At 38.3% G+C, this 13045-nt stretch overlaps 1 protein-coding gene across 50 annotated transcripts in view; it reads right to left on the bottom strand.

Annotated features, from left to right (window-relative positions):
• The window catches only part of BAZ2B (bromodomain adjacent to zinc finger domain 2B), a 415244-nt gene that overhangs the window by 103680 nt on the left and 298519 nt on the right, over positions 1 to 13045 (bottom strand). For all 50 annotated transcript variants that reach the window (XM_063790193.1, XM_063790187.1, XM_063790176.1 and 47 more), the window contains one exon: positions 6227 to 6437. In XM_063790193.1, coding sequence (XP_063646263.1) covers positions 6227 to 6437 — 211 coding nt within the window. The remainder of the gene's footprint in view (positions 1 to 6226; positions 6438 to 13045) is intronic.

Genomic DNA, 13045 nt, shown 5'->3' on the forward strand with positions numbered 1-13045 from the left:
TGACTTCCTCTTTTCCTAATTGAATACCCTTTATTTCCTTCTCCTGCCTGATTGCCCTGGCCAGAACTTCCAACACTATGTTGAATAGGAGCGGTGAGAGAGGGCATCCCTGTCTTGTGCCAGTTTTCAAAGGGAATGCTTCCAGTTTTTGCCCATTCAGTATGATATTGGCTGTGGGTTTGTCATAGATAGCTCTTATTATTTTGAAATACCTCCCATCAATACCTAATTTATTGAGAGTTTTTAGCATGAAGGGTTGTTGAATTTTGTCAAAGGCTTTTTCTGCATCTATTGAGATAATCATGTGGTTTTTGTCTTTGGCTCTGTTTATATGCTGGATTACATTTATTGATTTGCGTATGTTGAACCAGCCTTGCATCCCAGGGATGAAGCCCACTTGATCATGGTGGATAAGCTTTTTGATGTGCTGCTGGATTCGGTTTGCCAGTATTTTATTGAGGATTTTTGCATCAATGTTCATCAAGGATATTGGTCTAAAATTCTCTTTTTTGGTTGTGTCTCTGCCAGGCTTTGGTATCAGAATGATGCTGGCCTCATAAAATGAGTTAGGGAGGATTCCCTCTTTTTCTATTGATTGGAATAGTTTCAGAAGGAATGGTACCAGTTCCTCCTTGTACCTCTGGTAGAATTCGGCTGTGAATCCATCTGGTCCTGGACTCTTTTTGGTTGGTAAACTATTGATTATTGCCACAATTTCAGCTCCTGTTATTGGTCTATTCAGAGATTCAACTTCTTCCTGGTTTAGTCTTGGGAGAGTGTATGTGTCGAGGAATGTATCCATTTCTTCTAGATTTTCTAGTTTATTTGCGTAGAGGTGTTTGTAGTATTCTCTGATGGTAGTTTGTATTTCTGTGGGATCGGTGGTGATATCCCCTTTATCATTTTTTATTGCGTCTATTTGATTCTTCTCTCTTTTTTTCTTTATTAGTCTTGCTAGTGGTCTATCAATTTTGTTGATCCTTTCAAAAAACCAGCTCCTGGATTCATTAATTTTTTGAAGGGTTTTTTGTGTCTCTATTTCCTTCAGTTCTGCTCTGATTTTAGTTATTTCTTGCCTTCTGCTAGCTTTTGAATGTGTTTGCTCTTGCTTTTCTAGTTCTTTTAATTGTGATGTTAGGGTGTCAATTTTGGATCTTTCCTGCTTTCTCTTGTGGGCATTTAGTGCTATAAATTTCCCTCTGCACACTGCTTTGAATGCGTCCCAGAGATTCTGGTATGTTGTGTCTTTGTTCTCGTTGGTTTCAAAGAACATCTTTATTTCTGCCTTCATTTCGTTATGTACCCAGCAGTCATTCAGGAGCAGGTTGTTCAGTTTCCATGTAGTTGAGCGGCTTTGAGTGAGATTCTTAATCCTGAGTTCTAGTTTGATTGCACTGTGGTCTGAGAGATAGTTTGTTATAATTTCTGTTCTTTTACATTTGCTGAGGAGAGCTTTACTTCCAACTATGTGGTCAATTTTGGAATAGGTGTGGTGTGGTGCTGAAAAAAATGTATATTCTGTTGATTTGGGGTGGAGAGTTCTGTAGATGTCTATTAGGTCCGCTTGGTGCAGAGCTGAGTTCAATTCCTGGGTATCCTTGTTGACTTTCTGTCTCGTTGATCTGTCTAATGTTGACAGTGGGGTGTTAAAGTCTCCCATTATTAATGTGTGGGAGCCTAAGTCTCTTTGTAGGTCACTCAGGACTTGCTTTATGAATCTGGGTGCTCCTGTATTGGGTGCATAAATATTTAGGATAGTTAGCTCCTCTTGTTGAATTGATCCCTTTACCATTATGTAATGGCCTTCTTTGTCTCTTTTGATCTTTGTTGGTTTAAAGTCTGTTTTATCAGAGACTAGGATTGCAACCCCTGCCTTTTTTTGTTTTCCATTGGCTTGGTAGATCTTCCTCCATCCTTTTATTTTGAGCCTATGTGTGTCTCTGTACGTGAGATGGGTTTCCTGAATACAGCACACTGATGGGTCTTGACTCTTTATCCAACTTGCCAGTCTGTGTCTTTTAATTGGAGAATTTAGTCCATTTACATTTAAAGTTAATATTGTTATGTGTGAATTTGATCCTGTCATTATGATGTTAGCTGGTGATTTTGCTCGTTAGTTGATGCAGTTTCTTCCTAGTCTTGATGGTCTTTACATTTTGGCATGATTTTGCAGCGGCTGGTACCGGTTGTTCCTTTCCATATTTAGCGCTTCCTTCAGGAGCTCTTTTAGGGCAGGCCTGGTGGTGACAAAATCGGTCAGCATTTGCTTGTCTGTAAAGTATTTTATTTCTCCTTCACTTATGAAGCTTAGTTTGGCTGGATATGAAATTCTGGGTTGAAAATTCTTTTCTTTAAGAATGTTGAATATTGGCCCCCACTCTCTTCTGGCTTGTAGGGTTTCTGCCGAGAGATCCGCTGTTAGTCTGATGGGCTTCCCTTTGAGGGTAACCCGACCTTTCTGTCTGGCTGCCCTTAACATTTTTTCCTTCATTTCAACTTTGGTGAATCTGACAATTATGTGTCTTGGAGTTGCTCTTCTCGAGGAGTATCTTTGTGGCGTTCTCTGTATTTCCTGAATCTGAACGTTGGCCTGCCTTGCTAGATTGGGGAAGTTCTCCTGGATAATATCCTGCAGAGTGTTTTCCAACTTGGTTTCATTCTCCGCATCACTTTCAGGTACACCAATCAGACGTAGATTTGGTCTTTTCACATAGTCCCATATTTCTTGGAGGCTTTGCTCATTTCTTTTTATTCTTTTTTCTCTAGACTTCCCTTCTCGCTTCGTTTCATTCATTTCATCTTCCATTGCTGATACCCTTTCTTCCAGTTGATCGCATCGGCTCCTGAGGCTTCTGCATTCTTCACGTAGTTCTCGAGCCTTGGTTTTCAGCTCCATCAGCTCCTTTAAGCACTTCTCTGTATTGGTTATTCTAGTTATACATTCTTCTAAATTTTTTTCAAAGTTTTCAACTTCTTTGCCTTTGGTTTGAATGTCCTCCCGTAGCTCAGAGTAATTTGATCGTCTGAAGCCTTCTTCTCTCAGCTCGTCAAAATCATTCTCCATCCAGCTTTGTTCCGTTGCTGGTGAGGAACTGCGTTCCTTTGGAGGAGGAGAGGCGCTCTGCATTTTAGAGTTTCCTGTTTTTCTGTTCTGTTTTCTCCCCATCTTTGTGGTTTTATCTACTTTTGGTCTTTGATGATGGTGATGTACAGATGGGTTTTCGGTGTGGATGTCCTTTCTGTTTGTTAGTTTTCCTTCTAACAGACAGGACCCTCAGCTGCAGGTCTGTTGGAATACCCTGCCGTGTGAGGTGTCAGTGTGCCCCTGCTGGGGGGTGCCTCCCAGTTAGGCTGCTCGGGGGTCAGGGGTTAGGGACCCACTTGAGGAGGCAGTCTGCCCGTTCTCAGATCTCCAGCTGCGTGCTGGGAGAACCACTGCTCTCTTCAAAGCTGTCAGACAGCGACATTTAAGTCTGCAGAGGTTACTGCTGTCTTTTTGTTTGTCTGTGCCCTGCCCCCAGAGGTGGAGCCTACAGAGGCAGGCAGGCCTCCTTGAGCTGTGGTGGGCTCCACCCAGTTCGAGCTTCCTGGCTGCTTTGTTTACCTAAGCAAGCCTGGGCAATGGCGGGCGCCCCTCCCCCAGCCTCGCTGCCGCCTTGCAGTTTGATCTCAGACTGCTGTGCTAGCAATCAGCGAGATTCCGAGGGCGTAGGACCCTCCGAGCCAGGTGTGGGATATAGTCTCGTGGTGCGCCGTTTTTTAAGCCGGTCTGAAACGCGCAATATTCGGGTGGGAGTGACCCGAGTTTTCCAGGTGCGTCCGTCACCCCTTTCTTTGACTCGGAAAGGGAACTCCCTGACCCGTTGCGCTTCCCAGGTGAGGCAATGCCTCGCCCTGCTTCGGCTCGCGCACGGTACGCGCACCCACTGGCCTGCGCCCACTGTCTGGCACTCCCTAGTGAGATGAACCCGGTACCTCAGATGGAAATGCAGAAATCACCCGTCTTCTGCGTCGCTCACGCTGGGAGCTGTAGACCGGAGCTGTTCCTATTCGGCCATCTTGGCTCCTCCTCCTCGACAATATCAGTTTTTAAAACCCATCTATGCCTGTTAATTTATTGACTTTTTAACCTTCACTAGTAACTCTTTGGGATGAAAGTCTTATAAGAAGCCAAATAAAATTAAAAAATCTGACTACCATACTGATATGGTTTGGCTCTGTGTTCGCACCCAAATCTCATCTCAAACTGTAATCCCCACGTGTCAAAGGAGGGACCTGGTGGGTGGGGATTGGATCATGAGGGGGTTTCCCCCCATGCTGTTCTCATGATACTAAGTGAGTTCTCATGAGATCTGCTAGTTTTCTAAGTGGTGGATTCCCTTGCTCTCTCTCTCTTCTGGGTGCCTTGTGAAGAAGGTGGCTGCTTCCCCTTCCACCATGAGTGTAAGTTCCCTGAGGCCTCCCCAGCCATGCGAAACTGTGAGTCAATTAAACTTCTTCCTTTATAAATTACCCAGTCTCGGGTCATAACTTTATAGCAGTGTGAGAATAGACTAATACACATACTAAGATAAAAAATTTATATGATAACTGCTAGGCAGTTAACAAGCTATTAGTCAAAGTATGAACTGGAGACAATATTTGCCGCTATCCATAAAAACTTGAAAATGATTTGTGTAATATGTTTAGATTTGTATAATATATGCTTAGAAAAGTGTAATATATATTTATTATAATTGTATGATAGTGAAGATCTGGAAGTAGCTTAAGCAGTCATCAAAAAGAGATTGACTCAAGTCCATTTATTTTAAAAATCAAAAAGGATATATATGTATATGTGAGTGGTTGCGTGTGTGTATGTGTGTACATATTTCTGGAAAGATTAATTATTCCACTGATAACAATGAGAATGTCTTTTATTTATTTCTTTAGAGACAGGGTCTCACTCTGTCAGCCAGGCTGAAGTGCAGTGGCATGATCATAGCTCACTGTAACCTTGAATTCCTGGGCTCAGAGGATCCTCCCACATCAGCCTCCACAATAGCTAAGATTAGAGGAGTGTGCCACCACACCTGGCTAATTTTAAAATTTTATTTGTAGAGATGGGGTCTTGCTTCATTGCCCAGGCTGGTCTTAAATTCCTGGCCTCAAACAATCCTCCCACCTTGGCATCCCAAAGCATTAAGATTACATGTGTCTTTAAAGCATTCTATTCTATGAGTTTTGTCATAGATATTTGTTTTATAATAAAAAACAAAGCAGCAACAGAGAAGTCAATATTATGATGGTGTTTACAATGAATAGAATTAAGTCTTTTATACATTTCCTCCACATTTTGCTTATTTATAGGGATAATAAAAAACCCATGAGAAGTAGTAAAATTCTGTTAGATTTTTAAGTCAATTTTCATTATTAAACCTTTATTTTACATTGTTACATATCTTTATATATATGCCTTGCAAATATAAGGTATCTACACATATGTTGATATATTCAGACAGTCTTAAGCGGCTTCACATTTGTAACTAGTAACTCAAACTGCAAAGCCAAACTGTTCTATTTTACTCAGCCTTCTCTTTGCCATACATAGCATGGGACTTTCATGTTGACATTTTATGTATAATGTCAAATCATTAATACAGTTTAGGTTATTATCAGCACTTTGAGCTTGATAAATGATAATTTCTGGTTATCTTAAAGTACTTTTTGATTTTAATGTATTAATTTGTTATTCTGAAAATATATATACTATATCTGGACTACAGGAGAACCCGAACTAAAAGACTGGGGTTACTTACCAGTAATTGGAGTTCTCTGACTGAAAATTTACTCCACAGATCCACATATTTTGGAGTTATTCCCATGTACCACCTCAAGGAATCGGGAGCTGTTAAAATGAGAATTTCCAGAAGGTTGGCACGACCTTAAGGCATGTGCCAAGTGCTGGTTGATTCCCTTTCTGTGCAAGCCTTAAAAGCTTAACACCCACCTTTGTAATTCTAAATACACAGGATAGGATGTGTTTATGAGTAATGGTTCTTGAAAGATTACCTAATCAAAGAACTCCAGTTACCAGCGGGACTCCTTATTTTTTCACTTTATTCTAACACAAATATTTACTGTTTAAAAATTGAGAGCAGTGTCAATCCTAAGTCAAAAATATTAGAAACACTTTTAGTATACTTTTTAATATGATTATTAGTGTCAGACACATTATGTTTCTTACCTTGAGCTTGCAGTTTTCTTAGCAACTTTGCATCTGCGTTATCTAGGAATTCAGCATTGCCAACATTTGGAGGTCGACCTTTCCGACGTCTCATCCTGGATTCCTCTCTTGCTCGTTGTCTATCTGGATTTGGTGGTCTTCCTCTACGACCTTCCATTGCCCTGATACGAGGAATGACATCCTCTTCTTTCAAAAGACACCACTGCATTCCCTTTTAATTAACATTTTATAGAAATAATATATTACAAACAAAATAAACACAAGAGATCAATATGTCAGAAAATTCTAGCTAAAAATCACATATATTTTGGAATTTATAACATTGGTATAAGCTTTAGGAATTTCATTTTTAAATTAAACTTAGATGTATAATTATTCATGGCCTTTGGCATAGCTTTAATATTCTTACTTTAATGACTTAAGCTTTAATTAAATATATAGATCTGTATCTGTATCTATAAACATAGAGATATAAATCTTAATCACCATTTCTGAACTATAATGACCATCGAGTTAGCAGATATTTAAAAATATTAGTTGTACAATGATGCCACTATAGATTGCTCTTATGGGTTATCAGTTAAACCAAAACACTAAGCTACCCAAATAATACATGAAAGTTTCTCTTTATAAATATTACAGCTAACAAATTAAGACAGAAAGAGTTAGAATATCAGGATTCTGCAATACCTAATAAATTAGTGAATTGAAGAATTGAACTTGAATGGTTGCCTATCATCAAAAAGAGACACAACTAGACAGATATCAGCCTCCTGATGGAGGCTCATACAATCACCTATAAAATAGTACTGCCCCTCACACACACACAAAAATCAAACCTGGATTTGATCAAGCCTCTAGATTTAATTACAATAACTTTAAAGAAACACGGAAGTATAAGTTAAACTATACGGCAAAATCCATTCTGTGGGAAATTCTATAAATGACCTAGTTTCTTCAACAAATGTTGCAAGAAGTAAGAAAACTGTAGGAAGTTTAAATGAACCTTAAAATATGTATCAAACAAGCCCAATTTGTGGACCTTACTTGGATACTTATTTAAATAGACAAACTGGCTGGGCGCGGACTGGCCGGGGACAGTGGCTCACGACCTGTAATCCCAGCACTTTGGGAGGCCGAGGCAGGCAGATCACCTGAGGTCAGGAGTTCGAGACCAGCCTGGCCAACATGGTGAAACCCCGTCTCTACTAAAAATACAAAAATTAGCTGGGTGTGGTGACAGGCACCTGTAATCCCAGCTACTCGGGAGGATGAGGCAGGAGAATGGTTTGAACCAGGGAGGTGGAGGTTGCAGTGAGCCGAGATCGCACCATTGCACTCCAGCCTGCAGGATAAGAGCGAGACTTCATCTCTAAATAAATAAATAAATAAATGAATAAATAAATAAATAGACAAACTGTTAAGAAAATTTGAACAATAAAGAGACAACTGAAAATCTGAGCAATGACTGAGAGTTGATGATATCAAGAACGTATCAATGTAAATAAGTACAACCACTATGGAGAACAGTTCGGAGGTTGCTCAAAAAACTAAAAATAGAGCTACCATATAATTCAGCAATTCCACCGCTCTGTATATATCTAAAAGAAAGGAAATGAATATATTGAAGAGGTATCTGCACTCCCGTGTTTGCTGCAGCACTGTTCACAATAGCCAAGATTTAGAGGCAACCCATATGTCAGATGGATAAAGAAAATGTGGTAAATATACACTACACAATGGAGTACTTATTCAGCCATAAAGAAAAATGAGATCCTTTCATTTGCAACAACATCATGGATGGAACTAGAGAATATCACGTTAAGTGAAATAAGCCAGGCCCAGAAAGGTAAGTTTTGCATGTTCTCACTTATTTGTGGGAGCCAAAAATTAAAACAATTGAACTCAACGGAGATAGAGAGCAGAATGATAGTTACCAGAGGCTGGGAAGGATAGTGAGAGGAGAGGGGCAAGGGAGTGAAGATGGTTAATAGTTATAAAAAATATGTGGGTAAAATAAATAAGATCTAGTATTTGATAGCACAACATGGTGACTACAATCAACAATAATTTATCATACATTTAAAAAAACCTAAAAGAGTATAACTGGATTGTTTGTAACACAAAGAAAGGATAAATGCTTGAGGTGATGAATACCCCATTTACTCTGATGTTATTATTTTGCACTGTATGCCTGTATCAAAATATCTCATGTGGTCGGGCGCGGTGGCCCACGCCTGTAATCTCAGCATGTTGGGAGGCTGAGGCGGGTGGATCTCCTGAGGTCAGGAGTTTGAGACCAGCCAGGCCAACATGGTGAAACCCCGTCTCTACTAAAAACACAAAAATTAGCTGGGCATGGTGGCGGGTGCCTGTAGTGCTAGCTACTTGGGAGGGTGAGACAGGAGAATGGCTTGAACTCGGGAGGCGGAGGTTGCAGTGAGCCGAGATGGAACCACTGTACTCCAGCCTGGGTGACAGAGCGAGACTCCATCTCAAAAAAAAAAAAAAAAATTCTCATGTACCCCATATATATATATATGCCTATTATGTACTCACAAAAATGAAAAAAATTAAAAAGAAATTATATATTAAAAGTATAATAGTGGTACTGTGGTTATGAGTCCTTACCTTTTAGAGACACAAATGGAACCATTCCTTCAACAAATTTTGGAAGGGAGAAGTAGATGAGGGTATATGTAAAACAGTATTGGTCAAAATGATAATTCCTAAAACTTATGATGGGTACAAGGTCTATATTATCAGTCCATCTATTTCTGTATATATTTGAGATTTCTCATCATAAGCCTCCTAGTGGAGGCACATGCCAACACAATGCTAGTGTATCTGCGGCCGGGCTCAGTGGCTCATGCCTATAACACCAGCACTTTGGGAGGCTAAGGCGGGCAGATCAAAAGGTCAGGAGTTCAAGACCAGCCTGGCCAATACAGTGAAACCCCGTCTCTACTAAAAATACAAAAATTAGCCGGGCGTGGTGGTGTGCACCTGTAGTCCCAGCTACTTGGGAGGCTGAGGCAGAAGAATTGCTTGAACCCAGGGGGTGGAGGTTGCAGTGAGCCAAGATTGCGCCACTGCACTCCAGCCTGGGAGACAGAACAAGACTCCGTCTCAAAAAAAAAAAAAAAAATACTGCTTAGCACATAAATACATGTATCCTGCATGTGTCAATCAAAACAAATACACTATTATATTACCTTATAGTCCAAAATAATATGTTCAGATATAGGAGACATCTTTTAAAAATAATTGTCTTATTATTTCTTTTTAAGAGTTAATTCCTTCAGTATGAAGGTTAAGGAAATTTTTAAAACGTGTTTTTCTCTAAAAATATCCTCAAAGTAGAAATTTTGGTTGAGTCACTAGAAGAAACTGTGCAACCAAAAATAACCCAAAGTTCTTGAGTTTTACGTTATAACATGATTTGCCTAACCTGGGGCAAGAAGTCTATGAATATCGCAGTTATTGGGCACTAAATTGTACGTGATTATGGATAATAGCTACATCCCACATTCTAAGTATTGTGCTTTGTTCCAGATACTTTGAATAGACTATACACTTTAATCTTCACAACATTTCTATCTCATATGGTGGGTTTTATTGTCTTTACAATTGAGGAAATTCAGGCTGAGTGAGGTTGAATAGACAGCAAAGAACAGACTGTGATTCAAACCCATGACTGTCTCACTCTAAAACCTGTGCTCCTGACCACTATGGGTACTTGATGTTATAAAGATGTTCTTATACTTGATAAGTGACAGATCATAACATTTAGCCATGAAAGCACAGCCAAGATTATGTCAAGAAAAGATCGTCAGAAAAAAACTAATGCATATGTTCATATATATATATATGCTAAAAATAACATCTATACTAACTCCTTTCAGTAATTCTTATCTTAAAGATAATTTTAAAATTTAATTCTGAGGAAAATGAAAATTTTTTGCTGAGATTCCAAATAAAGTCAATAGGAACAATAGTTGTACAAAGTGTATTTTTAGGCCATAAGCCACTAAAAAGGAAGATATCAGCATAGTTTTATGTCAGGTTATGTTCACCAGCATGGGAAGCTTTTGATTAGTTTAGGTTTTCATTTTTTTATTATGTTCTTAAGCACCAAGGCAGCATGTATCATATAACTTGTAAAATATAAAGGTAACATTCATGATACTTGGAAGAGAAGAGTGACTACTAAAAGTCTGTAAACAAATCTGCATTCGGTTTTTAAAGTATCTTATTAATAACAAAATCAATTTTTGGCCAAAATTTTAAGAGTTCTGTCAACTTTTCTTATCTAATTTTTACATAGTTACGTTTTTATTCAGCTAGGAAAATACACCTGTGTCAAAAGAGGAACAAAATATGTTGGTGCCTAGAACTTCGCAGACAAATATAGTGACCATATCATTCACATTTTTGCCCTTGGCATTTAAAAAGTAAATACTTTCTAAAGGGATTGCATATACTGGATTACGTATAATGTCTTCTGGCTCTTAGATTTTAGAAAATGAGAAAAGAATCATTAGGAAAATCTGAAACTTATACAACAGCTTTAATTCATTGAAGAGCCAAAATAATTGTGGGTGAGAACAAGTAGTATTTTTCTCAATAAATTTTTCCTCAGGAAAAGCAAATACAATTTATATCATTTGATTCACATGCCATTGGCTTTTTATCTATCAGAAATTATATATCAAAAGAATTTAATTCTTTTTTCTTGATTTCTAAGACTTAAAATAGTAAATATTTGCTGAAAATAATTTTTGTTGACTAAGATTTTTAAAATATGGATAAGAAAAGATGATCAACAAGATGGAGATAGCAAAAGATTAGGTTTTTTTTTTTTGAGCTGAAGTCTCACTCTGTGGCCTAAGCTGTAGTGTAGTGGTGCAGTCTCAGCTCACTGCAACCTCTGCCTCTTGAGTTCAAGTGATTCTCCTGCCTCAGCCTCCCAAGTAGCTGGGATTATAGGCGCTTGCCACCATACCCGGCTAATTTTTGTATTTTTAGTACAGACAGGGTTTCGCCATGTTGGCCAGGCTGGTCTTGAACTCCTGACCTCAGGTGATCCACCCGCCTTGGCCTCCCAAAGTGTTTGGATTACATGCGTGCGCCACCAAGCCTGGACAAGATTATGTTAACTATATTATTCTAATTCTGCTTTCGAGAGTTGCTAATTTGTATTCTTAGTGAATAATACCTTCACTTCTATAAATACTACAAAGAGAAAGAAGGAAAAAAAAGAAAAGGGTTTATGTTTTATTTCAGAAGACTGAATAATCCAGGTAAATAAGGTAATGAAATAAGTGAAAGTACACTGTAAAGCTGTAATATATTATAAAAATGAAGTTTTCACTACTTAAATATTTGTTGAGGCACCTTTACTCTGAGCAAGGCATAACATTATCTAAAAGTCAGCTAGAGAGAGACCTTTTCCCTAAAGGACCACATTTTTAACAAGGACCTCAGACTCAGTCAATTCTAAGGCAGGTGACCCTAGGACCACACCCTCAGTAACGCATTAGAAAAAGAGTTTAGAGCTTGGGAGAGAAAGTTGTCTCAACTGTCCATATAAAAATTATGATGGCCTGGATTAGAGCACAGGAATTAGAGCTAGAAAGAGAGATGAATAGTACATTAGTCTTTTGGGAGAGAGAACTGGCTGAAATTGAACACCGCCTGGATGTGAAGGAGGAAAGCCTGAATGTAGACCAGAAAGGCAGTTAAGGTTTGGAGTAGTCTCTAAAGAACATGGAAAAGGGAAATAAGTGGCAATGATGTTTTCTTACTGAACAAATAAGGATGCAGAAATATTTGAGAAAACTGGAAAACAAATTTATTGCTCAACTTTTTTATGACTTATAAACAGACTTTTAAAGAAAGAAAATATTTCTTTTTAGTGAGTTCTTAAATATTTTCTGTATTCAGAAATTCAAAAGAGATCATGAAATTTATTTTCAATATGATCTTCCTATTTCAACATTTCTGTTATATAGTCTTCATAAATAAATGACTCCAAAGGATAGGTGAACCCTTCATGAGGGACTGGTTTGTTTTCACCTTATCTTATAGACAGTAAATTGCCTAATTAACTGGGTTTCCCACGTTTCACCGAAAGCTAGAGTAAATATGTGGTTTAGCAGCCACATGTTTAGGTCTTAATGGGATGTGTTCTCAAGTCTTATTCCTGATTCAATTTTACTCATCCTGGCTTGACTTTTTCTTTTGTTGCTCCCATTTTTTAAATACTTGTAAGCTGATTTTTTTTTTTTGGGAAAAGCAGTATATAATTATGTAAATACAGTATACCAGTCCACCAAAAGCTGATTAGCTGAATGATTTATTTGCTAAGTTATTGATGACTATTTTTAAAGTTTTAGTATCACCAAGACTGGGATGCAGCAATTTCACATGGATTTACAGTCCTGCGCCACTAGATGCCCAGCTTCCCAAGTTAACATTTGAGATGCCTAGTACTGTCCTTCTTGAATGCTCAATGTTATGTAAGTGAATGGAAGGACTTTGCTCTTCTCATATTTTTCTGGACTGAGACCTGTATCTATCCCAGTCCTTGCCTCTGGTAGTAAAATATTTGTGGGGTATGTTTTAAATCTGGATTAAGGCAATTGGTTTGACAATTTAAGGCCTATTAGTCATTTGGTGGATTGATCATTTACCAAATTGATTTCTGGTTAAATAATTTTCAGTAAATTTAACCATAGCATAAGTAAACAAAGTTAATTTTTTACTACCTTTCCTTCTGAAATTGTACTTTCAGAATCCTTTACTTCCCAATTTGTT

This window comes from Pan troglodytes, chromosome 13, assembly GCF_028858775.2.
Source record: "Pan troglodytes isolate AG18354 chromosome 13, NHGRI_mPanTro3-v2.0_pri, whole genome shotgun sequence".
In the NCBI taxonomy this organism is placed as follows: Eukaryota; Metazoa; Chordata; class Mammalia; order Primates; family Hominidae; genus Pan; species Pan troglodytes.